Below are 20,904 nucleotides of genomic sequence, written 5' to 3' on the forward strand. Positions count from 1 at the left end.
TAATAAAATACATATAGCACTCAGCACAAGTAAGAGGAGGACGCCATCAGAAGTTAAAGCTTAGTTTTTTTCCTATAGTGAGCTCTTTATGGCTTGATGTATGTTTGGGTCACTGTCATGGAGTAAAATAAATATGGGACCTGTCACCTTTACAGTATTGCAAAAAGGACTGAATCTGTTAAGTACAGACAAACTGTAGAGCAACTACTGTTGATTTCTTGAAAAAGCCTCTTTCCCTTTCAAACTGTTCTAAAGTGAAATAGGATAGGTAATATAAGGAAGGCAAAATTTACATTTGACGCCAAGCTAGTTTTAATGTATTAAGTCTGAATACTTTTATACATTATTAATACACTGCAGTCGCTTGTTTAAGAGCCAAATTTACAGCTCACTGACAACAAAAGTGAGTTTTTGTTTCTTTTAGAAGACATGTTCCTAATATTGCTTATGTCACAAGGACGCTGTTTCCAAAAGATACAAGCTGTTAGCAAAAACTACACAAGCGGAGATCACAGGTTGACCAGCATCACTCGGACATCATTAGCGTCGTTTTGGTTGGTCACGGCTGGCTTACGTAATACCATTGCCGCTCTACTATTGGACAGACCTGCTGTCGATTACGGGCTGGTGAAACTAGTGGGGATGGACACCGCGACGCTCAGCATCTGCAGCAAACGATGAAGATTTTGTTTGAATCAACGATTTTTTCCTGAAAAATAAGGAAGAAGAAACGCAGCGGTCATCATGGTAGGTATTTATATGTAGCCGAAATGGCTCTTATTAACTTTGAATGCTGAGCAAATTGAGTTTCTTGCGCGCCGTAGAATATATGCGTTTGACATTTCCTGGAGGGAGACCACTATTTAGCGGTTATACAATAATTTCCCTGATTAACCTTACAGTGTTACTTTAACAGGTGGACATGTGCGTGTATTTTAAAGGCGGTGAATATGGCATATGAAGACAAGCATAGAACTACATGTTTATGGAAAATGGATTTAATGAAACAATATTGACGTTGCTCGTGCTTTTCATACATTCACAGTATGGTTTTGTGAATCACGCCCTGGAGCTCCTCGTTTTAAGGAATTACGGCCCGGAAGTGTGGGAAGACATCAAGTGAGTTTCTGGATGTGTTAACTGTTCAGCCGTGTTGGTTTCATGGGTTGGTTTCATGGCCAGTCTGTTATCAGCAAGGAGACAAGCCAGGCCTACTGTACAGCCAGCAGCTCACAGTCAGTGTGTTGCCAGCAGGGACAGAGATGTGCTTCTGTAGTAATGATTAACCTTCAATCCCTTCAGTCTCACACTGAAACTTTGATTCAACTGGTAAAAGAGTAACAATCGAAAAAATTGTGATACGCAGCAATTTCACTTGAATAATAAATCAATGGTAAGGTGTTTACACAGACTAGGGCACATTAATGTCTATGAATGTGAACTATCCCAACCTAATAAACTAAAATAATTAAAGAAAATCCCTAGAGATTGCTATTTAAGTAAAAGTAGCAATACAAAACAATCCAAGATCAGCCATGTGTACACAAACTCAAATTCCTCTGTGAGTATTAAATTAGACGTTTCAATTATTATTACGATGTCGTTATTTCTTTGGCTTCATCTCTCTTCATATAGCTTTGAATTTCTACGTTGTTACTCTTATTAGTGTCCTTTTATGTGGTTAACTGATCATCAAGTCGGGTCACATGACTCTTTCTGGACTCTGTAAACGAGCAAAACACAGTTTTATGAATCTATTTAGATTTGTTTGACTAAAGTGACTGTGCACGTTAAATGCTGTAACATTGAGAACGCACCCAGAAAGAAAAAACCCGAAGTAAGTATTACGTGACCTCAAAGTCATTCAAGTTAAGCCCCATTCTCACATCCCAAATAAGGTATAACAGTTGAGTGGATTCTCAGATGTACTTACGTCTCTGTAATATAAGTGTGTACGTCTACAGCATTTCAGAAACCAGCTGAGTTTTTATCATCCTGAGAGCGGGGTATTTGATCAAATGGTCTCTGTATGTTTATTCTTCAGGATTACACTTGTCATGATAATGTTAATGTTTTTCAGCGTGTTGAAATATTTCGCTCAAACTCAGTTTATTTGTCATTTGTAGTGCTAACTGCCCTCGACTTGACCCAACCAAGAAGGGGAAGAAAAAAAAGGAAAAGACCAGCAGCAGCTGCTTTTTGTAAATGTTTTCAAAGTGGTCATTCTCTTGCGACCTAAAAGAAACAAATGCAACTCTCGCCGCTGTTTAATGCTCAATTAATCAGGTTTGGTATTTCGCTCTTTTGAGGTTTTCATGAACTCAGTAATGTAAGACTGAATTCTTATTTTCTTTGTAAAACATTTCAAGGGTCGGTATGTTTTCGCAGCTGCAGCACATTCTGATAAAACTGAGGTTGCTGGTCAGGCCTCTAAATCATTTCTGTTTTCCTAATTACACACAACCAATCTGAAACTCATTGTAATTCTGGACTATTTTGTTCATATTGGATTGGCAAATGGATAATTGGCAATGCACTCTAAAGCTGATTATCTCTACTTGTTCAGCAGTGTACTTTTGAAACCACATAACCACTTCAAAGCATTAAGGAAACCTTTTTATGTCACTGTAATCTAAGCCAACACGGTGCACACTGACTGACAGCGTGGTGTCAACCGGTTGCCTGAGCAAGTTGCCTACAACGACTGTTTACTGCTGCTGTGACATTTGCTGTTCCCCGTGAGTCACAGCGTTCCTTTGTTTCCAGGAGGGAGGCTCAGCTTGATATTGAGGGTCAGTTCCTTGTTCGAATCATATATGAAGATGCCAAAACGTATGATCTCGTCGCAGCTGCAAGTAAAGTTCTCAGTAAGTGAAAGTGCACTTTTTGAAATCACTAGAAAAGTTGTTTTTGAATCACATGGAGAGATGTCAATACGCTTCTTCTTTTTGTTTTTCCTTTGCATTTCAGAGATTGATGCAGGAGACATCTTGCAGTTGTTTGGGAAGATGTTTTTCGAATTTTGCCAGGAGTCAGGATATGACACCATACTGCGTGTGCTGGGTTCAAATGTTCGGGAATTCTTGCAGGTAAACCCTTTCTTCAAAGCATTCAGGGGATAAAACTGAGGTCAGATTTACTCACAGCAAAGCTTTGTAGACTTTTAAAATCCTGCTGTCATCGGTGGCGTAGATGGAGTTTTCCAGCTTCTTCACAGTTTCACACTTAGGATGCAATGTTTGAAAGCCTCTGGATTTATTGGGTAGGGAAGGTGTTTTGAAGTATGTTGTGGTTTAGGAAGTGTAGGATCCAGGATGTCAGTTGGATGGTTTACCTAAAAAAAAAGATCAATGGGCTTCGTGCATGAACGTTTATTTGTGCTGACGTGGACTAACGATGGAGACAGACAACTGTGCAGACTCTCACTCGTACGTCCGGCCAATTTAGAATCAACCTAACCTAGTTAATCAAGTTAACCGAACAGGCATGTCTTTGGACTGTGGGAGGAAAACAGCGCACTCAGAGAAAACTCCACGCAGCCGCAGGGAGAAAAAATGCAGAGGCCCCGGCTCAAGTTTAAACCGAATGTTTCTTGTTGTGAACGCGCCATAATAAGCGCCGCATCACGACGCCGCCCCTTTCATTTTCATGAAAATGTTATCTCATAGTGAATTGTCGTCCTCTCAGAAATCAAGAAACATGTAGGGATTCATTAAAGCGTCTACTACGACGCAAGTCTCTCACATAACAAACAGCCCCTGACTGAGTGACCTCAAGAACAACACAGCAGATGTCCCAAAAAGCTCCCTCACGGCTCAAAGCTGCCTGCCAGTGGTTGCACCGAGGAGACGAGAAATATGCCGGCAGAAAAAAACACACTTTTGTGGTGCGGTTCTGTCAAATGTGTCAGAAACTTTGTGAGGTTTGAGATAAGGGGCTTTTCTTTTTTTTTTTGGAAAAGTTCCTGGATCGATTTGTCAAAGTTGTTGGTTGAGGTGAACTGAAGCTTAAAGTTCACTGTGGCGCGGCGCACGAGCTGAGTGCAACATATTTACACCTAAAAAACATGCGAATCCATAAGAATGAAAACTTACTTTCTACCTGACAAACAAGCATCCGAACAGTCAGGTTGAGCCCGTACATGCAGTGCCAGCAGCCAAACGGCAGGCTGTAAATTACAACAATTACAGAATGTTAAGAGCACTGATTTTATTGCAGAGTAATGCAGTATTATAAATGAATATCAAACATCGACATCTCGAGATTTTTCCACTTTTTTTCCCCCTTTCACTTCCGAAATGCATAAGCTTTTGTAAAGAAGAACTGTCAGGGGTCTCTTTAATGAGGTGGGCCTGTGATCTGTAATGATCTATTTTAATCTATTTTAAGTGTTGTTTTTTTTTAACAGAACCTCATTTTGACTAGATCATTTTTAAGCCAAGCAAAGCCTTTTTCTGCTGGTTATTTTTTGAGGTATTTAAGCTTTATGATGTGTGTGGAAATGAGCTCTGTCTCTGTGCCCCGCCTTGTTCAATGCAGTGGTGACACATTCCCGAGCTGGTTATTTGTTTCTCACCCTACTAGCAGTCCTTCAGAGCACTGTGGGATCTCATCTTCCAAAAGTTTTATTTTTCATGGCTGTTTCTGACTAAACTTTCATTTGTGCTGCATTATATTCAGTTCAATTCAAATTCAATTAGAAAAACTGTCCTCAGGGGGCAATTAAAGGCACAGGGGGCAGTTGTACATAAGTAACACAGACAAGTTAAAGATAGATATGAACTATTAGAATATAGACAGCTGTGCAAATTGCAGTAAAAAGAGTGTTGGAGTGAAATAAAAAGTATAAAAAGTCAATTTTCCAAGCAGTCTGTGTGAGTTAGAGTGATGTGTGTGTCTGTGTGAGTGTGTTGGGGGGAGGGGGGCACATGGGCAGGGTGTGTGTGTGTGTTGGAAGTGTGTAAAAGGTGGGCGGAGGTGGGGGTGATGGACAGGATGTAAGTGTGCGTTTGTGAGGGTGATGGGTGGGTAGTGAGATGAGTGTGGGGGTCATGGGCCACAAGGACGGGGTGGGGGTCCAGTGCAGGGAGCCGTGGAGGTAGAGGTAGAGTTGAGGACCGTGGGGACAAAGGTCGCTCTCCTCCTCTGTGTCCCGCATCCTGGAGAATCCTGTACGCTGTCCTCAGAGTGTGCTGCTCACACAGGGATGAAAGTGCTCCGTATGAGGGAAATATGAGGGAAATTATGAAGCAGGAGCTGTCATTTAAAGCCGATTTGAGATATATATACGACAGCTTCCTATATTCCATATGAGATTCTTAGAACCTATTTTTGTCTGGACTTCTCATCCTCTGCTGCTTCAAATGTGTCAATCCCCCTATTGTACCTCTGTAGTTTACCTCGTGTAATGTATGGCATCATCATATAAACTATCATAACTCGGCCGGGGTTTAGTTAACTGTGCTGTGATTGGTTGGTGCGTGATTAATTTTATTCTGAATTTGCAGAATCTGGATGCTCTACATGATCACCTGGGTACCATTTACCCCGGGATGAGGGCTCCCTCGTTTCGCTGCACCGATGCAGAGAAAGGAAACAATCTGATTCTTCACTACTACTCAGAGAGAGAAGGCTTGCAAGATATCGTGATTGGCATCATTAAAACTGTCGCTCAACAAATCCACGGAACAGAGATAGAGATGAAGGTCAGCCTTGTTGTCTTTGTTTGCTTTTCCTCTGTGAGACCCACGGCGCTAATGGTTCACTCTGCCGCTGCTGATGACGCATGAAGATGGCTTAAAGTTTTCTCAGCTCCTCTCTTAAGTTATAGTACAGCCCTCACCGACTCGTTTTATTACCTGTAATGCTTTGTAGCACAATATGACAAGTTCATTTCTCAGAATACAGTTGGAAGAGGTTATCGTGTGAAGAATAAACAACAGAAAATACCCAAACGTAAACGCCGCAATAACTGCAGCTCAGTTTTTGGTTATTGTCTGTGAGTCAGAGGATATTTTTAGATCTAAGTTATAGAGTCTGGAGCTAGAGGCTGGCAGCCTTTTAGAGGGTTTTACTCTTGCTCCTTGCTTATAGTTCAACTTTGTCTAGCTGTGAATAAACGTGAATTAGATGTAGCATGTTTAGAATGGAATTAACCCAACCAGGCTAATTGGATTTGGACTAAACCAGAAAAAGTTGTTGTCACAGTTAATGTCATTAATAAGCTGTATTAGTTATTTTAATCTTCAGCCTACAAATCACAGCCTGTAATCCATACCAATAACTGCGGCAGGTAATTGTTTGGATGGATTTGGCTCTTCATTTCATCAGTGACATTTTCTCCCAAACCCAATCATGTCGCACAGACAGGATAATATTTTTCCAACAGTTGTGTGTGGAGTGAAGGAACAGAAAATGGCAGACGCTCCAAATGTGACACCCAATTTTCTGGAAATATTAGCCACTGTTGCTGTGGCAACAGGGTGCAGAGACAGCAGCTTGACGTCAGCATACCTTATGCCCATAAACCCACGGAATGTCATTTATTACCCTCCTAATTCAATATTGTGGACACGAGACAGGAGATTAATATGATCATCATTATGATTTTAATGACGTTAACATTGGATATTTCATTAAGGCTGTCTTATGGCTTCAATTACATGCTCCATTATGCTCAACTTCACGTAATTTTAGTTTGTTTTAAAGTGGTATCATTAATAGTCTATCAATCTTTTCACTTCACCGGATGCAGGTGATCCAACCCAAAAGCGAGGAGTGCGACCACATCAAGTTTCTGATTGAGGAGAAGGACTCAGAGGAGGAGGCCTTTTATGAAGATCTCGACGGCTTCGAGGAGAACGGCACTCAGGAGACTCGGATCAGCCCCTACACGTTCTGCAAGGCCTTCCCATTTCACCTCATGTTTGACAAGGACCTGATGCTCACACAATGTGGGAATGCCATTTACAGAGTCCTGCCGCAGGTGTGTGTGTGTGTGTGTGTGTGCACATCCATTTATCCCAGAGTGTCTCCTACAAGAGGAAACACAAGTTTATGAAATTAGCTATTAATTTCAGTGTTATTTGTACTACAAAGTTTGTTTAGTCTTTTTGTTTGCATTAATGCATTAATGAAGTACTGTATCATGCAAAATAAGAAATCCGGTATAAATGAAGTGATCTTGTTTCGCTCCCCAGCTCCAGCCTGGTGCCTGTATTCTACCTTCAGTTTTTTCTTTGGTCCGTCCTCATATTGACTTCAGTTTTCATGGCATCCTCTCCCACATCAACACCGTCTTTGTTCTGCGGAGCAAGGTAGATACGACATATGTCTTTGTTTTTGTCTCAGTGCTGTTAGTAAAACACGTCAATCCCTTTTTTTTTTCTCTTGTGGAGGCAGTAGTTTGTTAGAAGCAGACATCACAAACATATACTTGTCTATTTGATCAAAATTTAGTTGAATAGTTCTTGACTGAATGTGGCTACAGTCTCACACGTTAAAGATCACCTACTGTGTTTTTTTTTTCCTGTCTATATACTGTCACAATTTCAGAAGGCTGTATAGATTCTTTGTGAGCTAGATTATTTGCCAACCAGGTCATAATTAAAAAAAAGAAGCCAGCCGTCGAGCCTCCTGGATGGCAAGTTGAACATCTTCCCTCAAGAACCAAAAAAAAAAATCCAACCTTGTTTTTAATTTCCAATGTTTGTAATGTCACGGGTCAATATCAAATGTGGCTAGTTTGTCAGCGTGTAAAAATAATCCCTCTGAGCCAAAAGCAGAGGCTTCAGAATGCTTTGAAGACCAGTTTTTTTTCTACGTGTATTCTAAGGTTAGCTTGCCGCTCATTTTTACGCAGTCATCCGCTCCAGCCATGGCGCACATCAGCCAAATTACGGTTCCTTAGTAGATGCACATATGCATTCTTGCAAAAGAGTCTACTTGTTTTTCTCTTTTTAAAGGAATTCGAGCTCCAGCATTCAAATGATTGACAATGCAGGAAATATTCTATGTATTCTTCACCTAACTACTGGATACTTAGATTTTTATTGCAGATGTTAAACAGGATTCAGGCTCAAACACACAATGTCAAATCCAATAAAGAATAATAGTAAGAGTAGTTTTGTAACATAGTAAGTTTACAGTTTACTTTCTTATACCTTCCACACTATCAGCATAAGCAAAGGCTGTTGCAAAAACTGCCAGTCTGGAAGAAAAGAGGGCTTTAAAGGGACAGAAGCTAAAATATCTCCTTTCAGATAGAAGATCAGCTCCGGGGCTGCAGAACAGAGCGGTATAAGATGAAAAAGAATTTGAGCTATAAATAATGCAAACACATTCCACTGAAGTCCCAGATTAAAATTATAGATGAGAATAATAGGTCTCCTTAAATATTGATGAGTTCACTGATATTTTTAGACGAGGCATGGAATTGGACTTTGGGTTTCATCGACATCGTTAATGCGCCTGAAATCGTTGACATTTTACAGAGCAGGGAACCATCTAAAGAACTGAAATTTTTATGTCGAGGTGGATGTCAAGCAGGTCACCCACTGAGGAGAGTACGATGTGGGAATGTCCAGAACCGTAAAAGACTTCCAGAAAAGGTTCCAGAAACAGATCTTACAGGTAAACTAAGAGAGGGCACAGCAGAGAGGTGCAGCAAACAGTTTATGATCTTCAAGCGTTTAAGTGAAAAATCCCAAAGGAAGGGTAGAACAAAAATAATAAACTCGGCTGAAGTTCTGGAGTGTTCTTGTCGGACAGTAAATTGCAATGCATCTATTGTTAAAATAGCTTCTCAGCCTTGCCACCACACTCAAGTACAGCAGATTATCAGGAAGAGACATTTCCTCAAAGCAGTACCACTGTGCCACGACACAGGAGAGAGGTGATAATTTTTTATACGCACATGAAATATAAACAAATCTTCTCCAGAAAGGAGCGTATGGATTTAAAAATACAGAGTGAGGTGAACGAGTCTCCGGTTTGGAAGCACATTTTGAAAAGGAACACACGGTGCAATGAAATATTCATAAATGTGATGTAATCCTGACAGGAGGGACTGCTTAATGTGGAGACTGTAGAGAACGAGGATGAGCTGACGGGGGTGGAGATCAGCTGTCTGAGATTGAAAGGGCAGATGATTTATTTGCCAGAGGCAGAGAACATCCTTTTTCTTTGCTCACCCAGGTAAGCCCACTGCACATGTGTTTTGACAGAAGCTCAGACTGAATGTGCACACCCAGACGGCGGTTCGCCTTTGTACACCGTATCTGGCGAGGATGCTGCTTTGAAATGTAGAATTCCAAGGCACTGATTTCTTTTAAAGAAATGTCAGCTTTTTTAAAAAGATATTAGCCCCGCGTTGCTCAAATTGGACCAACTGCTGTGCACTATTTTTAGATGCATATTAAAAACAGATTTAAAGTGCTGCGAAGTTGGGTATTTTGGACTATTTATGCAACATTAAAGTAACCACAACATCATATACATCACCATATGTCACTCAGCAAAGTCAATTTCTTCAATAAAAACTATGATGAAAAATGCGTTTCAAAACTGAACAAAATTCAAACTTAAAATACTTAAAGAGGAAAGAAAATATAGCTAATAGTAAAATAATAGCTAGATCATAAATATTCAACGTGGACAAATGGAATGAAGTCATCACTATTGAAAGTAAAGACTAGTTCAGCTGTGCTCTGTGTAAAGTATCTGAATGCAGTCGAAGTTTACAGAGGCAGGCAGGTGTAAATAGAGATTTTTGCAATTTGTTACTCTTTGGCTCCCCCTGCAGTTGTGAGATCTAACACGACTGTCATAACAAAAAAAAACAAGTCTGAGCCCTGCGCATGCGCAGCTGTACACACGAGTTTGTTGTTATGCTTTACAGGCCGACAAAGACACTTTCAGTGGCCACCAAAAATGACAAAAACGCTACAGGTTCTTAACAAGAATAGCACTTCATGTTTTTATACACTATAATAAATATGATGGACAAACACACTCATAAAAGTTCTAGTTTATTTGTAGTACAGTTAGCTTTTTCTGATTTATATTTGTTAAGGATTTGAATGTGTGAAATTAATTCTTGTGCAACGTAATGCCCGTTGTAGATATTGGCAGAGAGTCGTTTGAAGGCTGCACAAAGACAAAACTGAGGTGGCCAACCGGCTTCATCTGTGAAGCAAAGGCAATAACAGGAAGGGTCTAACTTACATTTTAACCTGTGATGAATAACATAACATGGACGGACATGCTGCTTTTGTACCAATGTGAATATTTCCCAGAACTAAAGTAAATGTCCGAAATATAAACAAAAACATGTTCCTTTAATTTTATTACAGAAACCAGCTACAACGTCGGTCCTCTCTGATTTACTGCCTGCGCAGAGTGAAGGAAAGAAACGATCACGAACGTATTCTTGTCATGATTGTTAACTCGTACAACCTTTCAGAGTGAGCCAAGCAAATCAAATGCAACAGAAGAAGAGCTAATCAGTTATTACTTACCAACATCAACACTAAAGATAACTCTGCATCCATCTGCCCTCCTGGTTCTCTGAGCTCTTGCCAGCATAAAATCCACTGTTTATCCCTGTACTGCCTCACACTCGTACACTTTATCTCCTTTTCCTCACCCGACCCAGTAGTGTTGCATTGAGTCTCTTTGCTGCATCTGCAACAAGTTTATGTGTTATGACGAAATGGTCACTCTTTTCTAAAATGAGTGAATCCTCCGGACATTCCCTTACCCGATCACAACTCTGTGAAACATCCACACAGAGTCCAACGTTACCGATCATGGACAGTGTTCGATATGACATCAAAATTCAGTTCTTCTGTTTGTCAGTGGCATCGATAAGATAAAAGTTGCATGAAAAGACATGTGATCTAACTTTTGATCGGGATTGAGGGGTTTGTTGTACTGTGTGCATTTGGGTTTGTGATGCTGAGATCGAACATCTCAGTTGTAATTAAGTGATTTAACCAGAAAAACTGAATGTATTTTCCTCTTAGCCTTTCATTAACAAAGAAAAAAATGTATGGACATGGCAAGAGAAGAAAACAGCACAAAGGAGCCCATGAGGCTGTGACTACATTGTACATTTTGTTTTGACCACTATTAGCCTCTGTGGCTCTTATACAGCGTGAACAATCAGACATTTCTGCTGAAATACTGAATATACGGGAGCAGGGTTCAAGAGATCTTGTCGAACATGCTTTGAAGTGGTTTTACAAAAGGTTGCTGCCCAACAAGAATGAACTGACGAGGTTTAAAACAGAGAAGTGCGCTCATTCACCTTCCCAGAGAAGAGTCGTACAGAGCGGTATCTGACCTCACCCTGAAAAATTCTAATTTGTTTGGAGACACAAGCCTCAGCCGGGATGGTGACCTCACTGATAGTGCTCCATCATTTATGCTCTGTCTAATTTATACCCACCGTTAATAAGAGGACGTTCTACAAGCAAGTCGATAGCTTTCCTGCTACGACAGCAATTTATGGTGAGAAAGAGCTGAAAAATGGAGCTGAAAACATTCCACTGTTTTCTTCTTTCTTTTCTCAAGGTGTGTTTTTTTCTATTTGTGTTGTTAGTGTTATGAACCTGGATGATCTGACTCGGCGGGGTCTATACCTAAGTGACATCCCTCTACATGACGCCACGCGTGACTTGGTACTACTGGGTGAGCAGTTTCGCGAGGAGTACAAGCTCACCCAAGAGCTGGAGATCTTGACAGATCGTCTCCAGCACACACTCCGAGCCTTGGAGGACGAGAAGAAGAAGACAGACAGGTTTGACTATTTATCTTATTTTAGAAACAAGTTGTTAGTTTAGCTTAAATCATGTATGCATTGTAGGTTCGACTTTGAGTTTACGACATTGGAAATGTTATGTGTTATATACTTGCCTTAATGCCACCATTAAAAAATAGAAATATTATCAAGCATTATCTAATACCAAAGACTGGCAGTCTGCCTACTGCCTACTTCATAACTCTTTCCTTATTTCGCACTACGTGTGGTTCAAAATTCTCTTGTTTTGATACAGCTGAAATCATAATAAATAAAATTGCTCCCATTTAAATGTTTTTCATTTTCAGTCATAGGTCACCACAGTGAGTCTAAAATAGTGACTAAAATGTGGCTCATGAACTAAGAGTCATTCATTTTAATGAATATAGTGTCTGGTCACCAAGAGCAGCTCCCTGCAGACAAACACACGTCGGAGGAAAAGTTCGTCCTTACGCTCAGAGGAATATTCTGGCAGCTCTTCTCGTTGCTAAAACTACTTAGAAAAGATTTCCTGATTTTTGTTGCTGCTGAGACAAAGTTTTTCACAACAAGGAGACGTTTTCTCACAATTCCAAAGGAAGCGGAAGGCAGGGCTGTACGGCGAGTTTCAGAGCAAAGCTAAAACTACTAAGTAATGGCTGCAGAAGAAGGTTATCTAATCAAACTATGTTGAAATGAATTACACTGTCCCTGGTATTATCACGTTTGAAAAAATATCTGTGTATCCTGAAAGGTCGATTGCTCAGCCTTGGCTTAACTTCTCGAGAGTCAGCCCTTCACGTCTATTCCTAATTGAACAGCTTTTTCATTCACATCCAAAACTTGATGGTGTTTGTACAAACTTTTCGTTGCAGTATATCATTAAGATAAACTGTGTATGCAATTATGCATAATTGCATGCGGCAGTCCTGTCATTATCTCCGTCATTATCTCCATGTTGTGAGTCAGCCTCTAAGTCATTATGCTCCAACATTGCTGTAACAACAAGTGTCACAGATTGTTCATTAGTCCATCTTGTAAGAAGATAAAAGCAACGACTCGTGGAGTGTAACCTTTTAAGGTCAAACTGTAAGTGAAATAAATGGATAGATAAACATGCAGGCAAGATTCAGGTCTCGGTCCAATACAGTTATGATAATGCTGCATGACAACAGGGTCACCTGGGGTCAGACTTTATTCTACAGGTTGATATTCTGTTATGCAGGTTGATGACAGTTTTTGCTCTTTCCTGTCATGTGGCACAGCAGTGGGCAACAGTTGGAGATGATCACAAAGGTAGAGCATGATCTTTTATTAAAACTGCCGTAGCAATCTGTTCTTTGCACAGAAAAAGAATATTTCTCTCCAGACAGATCCTTTTATTATCATTCTAAGCATTGTCTGGTCTCAGAGTACCTTGGGCTCTGAACATCGATTGGAATTCACAATTTCCTACTAAATATTTAAGAGAAGTGCTGCCGCGTTGGTTGCAACACTGATTTCTGATAAAGACGACATACATTTATGCTGTTTTTGCTTCAAGTCGTGCATCACCTCAGGTGCACCTGCTAAAATAAGCCGAATAAATCCCCTCCCACTGTATTAGCATTGTGTTTTCCATCCGGGCATCCAGGCTACGGTGCACTCTGAACATGGAACATGGGAACAAGAACATGAAGGGATGCCATTGCATTACTTTGTAGATAGTGCATTAGTGTCTGATTTTGCTCATAAAAACATCATATGAACATGGTAGAGAGGTTAGAAACTTGACTTTTATTGAACTTGGACTTTACATATATCATTTTCCACTGGGTGAATCTAACCTGTTCTTAACCTGTTCTTAATCTGAATATGATATGTGTCTGGATTTTGTGATGCATCGAGGGAGATATTTTCGCTTTTAACAAGGCAGCCATGATCTAACTGTTGCCATAGAAACACCACCCTCCCATCCGAGAGCAGCTTGCATAGCAAGTGACCAAAAGGTGTTGGGAGAACAAATAAAATGCTCATCCAAATGATGGACTTCAGTCTGGCAGCCCCAGACCATTAATCTGCTGCTCAAATACACCAAAACTATGTTCTCCTTCTAAACCGTCTCCCCCCCCCCCCCCCCCCCTCTTTCTTTTTAGATTGCTCTATTCTGTTCTGCCACCATCTGTTGCCAATGAGCTGAGACACAAACGTCCAGTCCCAGCGAAACGGTACGACAACGTCACCATCTTGTTTAGCGGCATTGTGGGATTCAATGCTTTCTGCAGCAAGCACGCCTCGGCCGAGGGAGCCATCAAGATAGTCAACCTGCTCAATGATGTTTACACACGTTTTGACATCTTGACAGACTCTCGGAAGAACCCTTATGTATACAAGGTTGGAAGCAAGAACTTTACCATCACAGTTTCTCATGCATTTGTGTAATCTCCATTCAGTAAAGGGAGAGACGGGGGGGGGGATTTCTGAGCAAACTGATATGATCGAAGTGTGAAAAGAGAAGACCACAAATCTTGGAAAGTAATGCTTTTAACTACCATCGCCTGTGCTGCTTCTCCAGCTTTTATGCAGCAGTAGGGTAAATAATGTAATGCAATTATGCACATACAACTAAGAGAGTATTTATATCAGCTGACTTGAGTTTTTCAAGCGAGTGGCACTAACTTCTAAACATAGTGTAGTTTTACTGAGGGCCTGCAGCAATTTTATAGGCATCATGCAGCAGATTTACAGTCCAGGCTTTCAGACAAGAATGCACTTTGAGAAGTCTAACAGACCTCAGCACTTCCAGGGGATCCGTTTCAGGCACTGGGTCACCAAAAGAAGTAATATTTACTCAACAAGCTTGATGGCTAGGTGGTCCTGGGTTTTTAGCAGGGCTCAAAGAGGCCCTGAATGTCTTAAAGCTGATGTAAGTGTTTAACTGTTTATCACGGGGTGTTTTAGTTTATTTCTGGCTTCACAACGCACTCAAGAAACTCCCTTTGTAGCACAGTGGGAACAGATTATTCTGCATGAAACGGAAATAAAGCAGAGCAATTCAGGTCATGATTGCACTTACATTAGAAACGTGTCTTTATGCGCAGGTGGAAACAGTCGGCGATAAGTACATGACGGTGAGCGGCCTGCCGGAGCCGTGCGTGCACCACGCCAAGTCAATCTGCCACCTTGGTCTCGATATGATGGAGATCGCCGGACAAGTGAAAGTGGATGATGAACCAGTACAGGTGTGGCACGAATAGAATCTGTGGGAGAATTAAAGTTGTGCTCTTTATATTTTCTAACTTGTGAACCTGCTGTACGCACAAAATGCAAGGCAGAGCCCCCTCTGTCTTCACATGTTTAAGAATGTAGTGGTGGACAAACCTTTAGCCTTTTCAGAGGTAAGTTGAGCTCGAAAGCATTTTGAAATTTTTTTTGGTCTCTTTGGGTGGGAACAGCAAAGCCGGTTTAACCCCAGTCGGGAGGAATTTAAATGACTGGACAAAAATTGTAATATTTACTATGGTAAATAAAGTGTAATAGAAAAGTGTAAGAAAGCCCATGGTTAAAAAAAATTGGGATAGATAATATACAATAGGTTCTCCTGATAATATAGTAGAAATACAAATAGAAATACAAATTTTATTTCACCTTCTCGTGTATTAAATATCTTTTATTCCCCCGTTGGATTGTTTCTCTTTGGTGTCAGTGTTTGGCACATGTATTCACGACTGTTTCCCTTCACATATTTAATTATTTTTGCAGCTTTTTAGCAACTCATCTGCTATTTTAGCATAGATGACTTGGGCTCAGAAGCTCTTCCAGCTTCCTGTTTTTTTTTGTTTTTTTCTTAATTCCCTAATGAATTTAGAATAATTTCTTGTGTGCATCTGGACGTATTTCCACAATGAAGTAATAAGCAGAAAAAGTTGGATAAAAACCAGCAAAGCTTTGTTTAACTGACCTTTGGGGATTGTTATTGTATCAATGACTGTTGAAATTAACTTTGGAAAATCATGTCTGCCTAACAAAAGGTTGTTTATTTTGGGACATGGCACTGGCAAAAAGAGAAGTCCGGTTTTCGTAGCAGAAACGCACTCAAATCATCTCACGATCCCGTGGGTAAAAATAGAATATCATTTGTCCCAGACGCTCACGGCATATTCGTGCTTCGTAGACAAAAAGCCCAGAAATGTCTACGAGTTCAAGTATAAATATCAGTCTTTAGATGGCGCAGAACTACTTTTTTGGAAACGTTTGTTGCAAGTTTAAAACCAGAAACGAGAACAATCTAATTTAGTGCACATAGAGAGATGAAGCTGGTATCCACCCACCACATGTGACACCTTTTCAGACGACAGCTTTAAGAGTTGTGTGAGCAGACAATGAGAAAGGGTTCAGAAGATAGCTGCTTACTGGTTTATGTTTTCTTTAGTTTTTTCCATTTCTGTCTGTAGTGCAAAATATTTGGAAGTTCCTTCGATTTATTTTTATGCTGGCCAATGCTGGGATTGTTCTTGTAGACTTGCAGAGTGTCCATTCTTTATTTGTGTTGTTTCTTTTGTTCAGCACATGACTCACGATGTGGTGGGGATATATGTGGAATATTTATTTTGATTTGGTTAAATCATAATCAACATAGGATACAGTAGTTAAAAAAAAAAAAAAATATATATATATATATTTATAATATTTCTCCTCAGATCACTATTGGGATCCACACGGGGGAGGTGGTGACTGGGGTGATTGGCCAGAGGATGCCCAGATATTGCCTTTTTGGAAATACCGTCAACCTCACAAGTCGCACTGAAACGACCGGTGAAAAGGGGAAAATAAACGTCTCCGAATACACTTACAGGTGGGTCGAAGTGCCTCATTTGTAATCAGCTGCATTCTGTCATTTTTTGGGGTCTTATGGTAGTGTGTGGAGGGTAGAGAAAAATGGGACACATACAGGACAGAATTTTCCTTAGACTGAAAGTCATACGTCATTTGTTCTGTATTCCAGATGTTTGCAGTCCTCCGAGAATGCTGATCCTCAGTTTCATTTGGAGTACCGTGGTCCTGTCACCATGAAAGGAAAGAAGGAGCCGATGAAGGTGTGGTTTCTCTCGAGGAAAGTCAATGACACGGAGCCAGTTAAAGCTTAACTATTTAACACGAGACCACTCCTGAGCGTCTTTAACGAGCGTTTCAGTTTGTTGCTGTCCTGTGGCATTTTTTGGCGGGGATGAAAGAGAAATGGAGAAATTCTAAATAATTACCCAGAACATGCAGATATTTTTAAAATAGCAAGAAACAGTTGTTTCAATGTGGAGTTGAATCTAACGCCCTCCCTCTTTCTGCGTGCCCACGATCCGTCATGACTTCACTATATTTTGATAATTGTGCAGCGTTTTATGATTAGTTAAGTTAGTACAGTCAAGTTTGATATATTTTTTTTAAGTAGTGTATTATTTACATTAGAAATATTTGAGATTACCACTTAAGCTTTTGATAGGCAGAACATTTCACAAGTTTTTAGATATATATTTATGTGTCACGTTTATGTGACAATAATGGCCCAAAAGAGTTTTATTTTATAGAGTTTCCACGATGACGTCACACAGTTGATAAGAACTTGTTCTTAAGGACTTGCTGGGTTTATTAAAGGGTCAATTTAAAAAAAAACATACATTTGTTTTTCACAGTCTTATCGCACAAAAAAAACCAAGTAAAAGTCTAATTCAAAACTGCAGTGGATCATATGGCATTTTCATCACATTTGAGGGACCCACTTTTGTTTACTTAATACGAGAATTTAGATATTAGAGATGCTTTATATTTTTATATCACCATGTTCATCAGCTCTTTGACACAGAACATCCTTTACTGAAAGTAAAAAAAAAGTTTAAAGCATTTTTAAAGTAATAGATGATAAAGAATTTCAACTAATTAGGAGAGCTTAACTATTATGTGTCTGATAATGAAAATGCACACTGATTTTATATATTTACTGCACCTTGCCCCTCATTACTCAGCTATTTTATGTCTGCTGCTATGAATAAAAAAACTACATTACTATTTTTAGTTCTAATGTACGGTAAAGAGATAATTAAATATCAACATATTTATTGTTTGTTTCATGTTACTTTGTATTTATTCTTTTACTCTTAGATGAAAGCTGAATTGTTTAAAATGTAACATTCACCTGGAAAAATAAATAAATAAATAAACTTTACTGTGGATGAAATTACTGATGTGCCTCCATCATATTCATAATTACTATAAAGCATTATGTGCTTTTAATATTGAAACTATTTCCTTCTAGCTTGAGATCATTTCTGTACTTGATTGTAAAAGTGTGGAATACTTGATAGTTTTTTGATTAGGAACATGCTTTGCCATCAATCCGAGGATCCCTCCTCAACACTAAACCTTAAACATAAGCGGGAAAAAGTCACGGTGGCCTTTGTTTAAGCTAAAGGCAGTTTTGTAATTGCAGGCAGGAGCATCAGTGATTCACTAAGTATTGATTCTTTTGTGAAGTGCTCCCTCTAGTGGGTCATCAGAACATTGCAATCATGTGGATCGTGATGTCTCCAGCATGTTAGTGGGCTCCTGCTGGTATTATGACTAAACCTCACAATAAGGCAGAATACTATTGTTTGTGTTATTGTATAGATGGCTTTTGGGGCGACATTGAATTTTGGCATATCACAAGATCCTCTTGTTGATTGTATGAGTGCAACATTATAATACAAAGGAAACTATTTAGTATGTGTTTAAATTATTGGAGGATTTCTGGAGTGATGCCCTTTTTCCATCAGACCTCCAGGCAATGTATCTTTATACAGTATTCTGCACAGTTATCATCCTTTGTCAGCCACAAATATCCAATGAAGAAACCCCTTCTTTTAACAATAGTACCAATAAGTTCCAGTAAGTAAGTAAGGGGGTTGTTCCACAGTGACAGTCAAAAGATTAGACACACCTAACTATTCAAAATGATAATGCACGAATGATGTCATATATTATTATATACATTCTGGGAATTTTAGGTTAGTAATCAGCCAAAGTGGTACAAGGAAGGATAACCTGTGAACCCATGACAGGGCCGTGGGTGCCAAAGACACTCTGGGAACATCAACAGAAGCTGGCTTGAGTGGTTAGATCCCACAGAAGAACTATTGAGGCACAGACTCCTGAAAACCATGATGCGTCACAGATTCCTGGCTGTGGGGCTGCAGATAAGTCAGACTGCCGGTTGGTAACCTCTGTCTACTGCTATAAGCAGGGTGTGATCTGTCAGAACAGCTCTACGGAGCTAGAGGGTGGTCTGGTCGGGTGAACTTTGCTTTTTTGTTACCTCATGTTGATGGCTGGTGTGTTTGCATTGTTGGGAAAGAGTTAGTTTCCAGACGCAACTAGTCGGCACAGGTAGTGCTATGCACAGTTGATGGCATAGTTGCAGATGTTGCGCTGGCACATATCCCTTTCATAAACATCGCTCCGGACCATGAATAGTCCATGGCAGCCGTATCCCAAACATGAGTGGCCTCTTTCAGCAGGACAATGCACCCTGCCTCATAAGATAAAGCACTTAAGGAGCATCACAAAGAGTTAAAGTGGTGACTTGGCCTAAGAGTTCCTCTGATGGAACATCAATGTAAAGACAAGCTTGATCCTTTGATGTTGCCACCGTGCAAGTAAAAAGGCATTAAAGATCAGCTGCTAATGTGTCAGCAGTGAAGCAGTAAGTGGTGAGAATTAATTCCATGTGTAATGATCATTCATCACATTACACCAAGCTATGGTGCCCAAAAATGTGTTTTTATTGTTATTGGCTATTGTTGTATTATCATTTTGTGATAATAAATTGCATCAAGCATTAATGATAATGCTTGACATCTGAAACTTCTCAAACAAAGAGTCCTGGCCAAGAAAGTTTGAATCATGAACTTCAAATCTAAAGAACTTCAACCATCAGAATATTTAATGAACCCTGTCACTGTAGATCATAACAGGGGCAGGGATGATCATAAACATACCATTTGTATAAGAAAGTTGTTACAAATTTTCCATGAACTCATGGTGAGACGGGGTAGTCTTAAGTTCAAGGGCTCTCTCTTACACTTCAGTGCCTACTTTAGAGATATTATCTAAGAAGTCAGCCAGCCAGCCAGTCTTTGGTGACATACTTCTCTGTTTATACTACCAGTTATCATTTTTCATGTGCAAGTATAACTGATACTACAACTCAGATAAACCCCATATGAACATGTACAAGATGAGCATCTTTGAGACCTAATTAATTATGTCTCAAGTTCAACTCTCATGATAGGAAGGTCTTTTGTCTGATAAGAGGTGCGAACATTGGAATGTCAGACAAAGGTTTCTCGTGTAACGTCAGGTGAGAGGAAACACAGATAAAAAAGACGAGGAACCTCTGTCCTGGTTTCCTACACTCCTTCCTTTGACTTACCGTGAACACACACCTATCATTGATGACATAAAAAACAATGACTGGTGACATGAATAAATCGCCTTATTGTAATCCAACATTTTGCTGGGAACCTTCTGGTCATGGTATAGACAGCTGTGCCACTTTAACATCTGCCATTCATAAGCGTTGTCACACACTAAGGAAAGGTCTTCTAATGTGTAAATCACAACATGTTTTGAATATTTTTTCCACCTTTATTCTCTCCCCCATTCTCTCGACATAAATATTTCATGCTTGACACTTTTGTTGGTTTGAAGGCATTACATTGTGTAATGACTCGACGCACTACATTACATCATTACATTACACCATCCTGTCATCCCAGACAGTAAAATATACTCTTACCCCATCACATAATCTAAAAAGAAAGTTTTCTTACTTGCGTTAGCTTCTACTCTGTCCTCTGAGTAACTTTACTGGACATCATTTTCAACATTGTGATCTTATTGAAAAAAAACTGTAGCTAGTATTGGTGTAATATTAACTACACATACCAAAGGTCTTCTTTATTGACAATGGCTATTCAGGTCAAAGGTATCACAGAAAACTATCCACTACCCACCTGCATATTTGAGCAAAGCATTTGTAACTTAGCTGATTAATAAGATGCTTGGTAGATCAGCATTAAACCAAGTCAATGCTGGAGACACGGACAAAAGATTAA

The 20,904-nt window shown here is 39.8% G+C and overlaps 1 protein-coding gene and 1 long non-coding RNA gene across 2 annotated transcripts; one reads left to right on the top strand and one right to left on the bottom strand.

Annotated features, from left to right (window-relative positions):
- The first annotated feature begins 618 nt into the window (after positions 1–618).
- gucy1b1 (guanylate cyclase 1 soluble subunit beta 1) lies at positions 619–17,442 on the top strand. The gene is made up of 13 exons (XM_072385039.1): positions 619–747; positions 1,046–1,119; positions 2,767–2,867; positions 2,971–3,089; positions 5,508–5,705; positions 6,755–6,985; positions 7,200–7,316; positions 9,062–9,195; positions 11,603–11,800; positions 13,915–14,152; positions 14,860–15,000; positions 16,459–16,613; positions 16,764–17,442. The coding sequence occupies exons 1-13, from the start codon at positions 745–747 to the stop codon at positions 16,903–16,905; spliced, it is 1,851 nt and encodes a 616-aa protein (XP_072241140.1). The 5' UTR covers positions 619–744; the 3' UTR covers positions 16,906–17,442.
- On the bottom strand, positions 6,906–19,014 carry LOC140305975 (uncharacterized). Its single transcript, XR_011915388.1, has 4 exons — positions 18,833–19,014; positions 14,835–15,018; positions 7,225–7,304; positions 6,906–7,034 (listed from the first exon to the last, which is right to left on the bottom strand). It is a non-coding gene; the product is annotated as an uncharacterized lncRNA (long non-coding RNA).
- Positions 19,015–20,904: the final 1,890 nt, after the last annotated feature.

The sequence above is a fragment of the Leuresthes tenuis genome, unplaced genomic scaffold, assembly GCF_036924035.1.
Source record: "Leuresthes tenuis unplaced genomic scaffold, fLeuTen1.0.hap1 SCAF_4, whole genome shotgun sequence".
NCBI classification, from domain to species: Eukaryota; Metazoa; Chordata; class Actinopteri; order Atheriniformes; family Atherinopsidae; genus Leuresthes; species Leuresthes tenuis.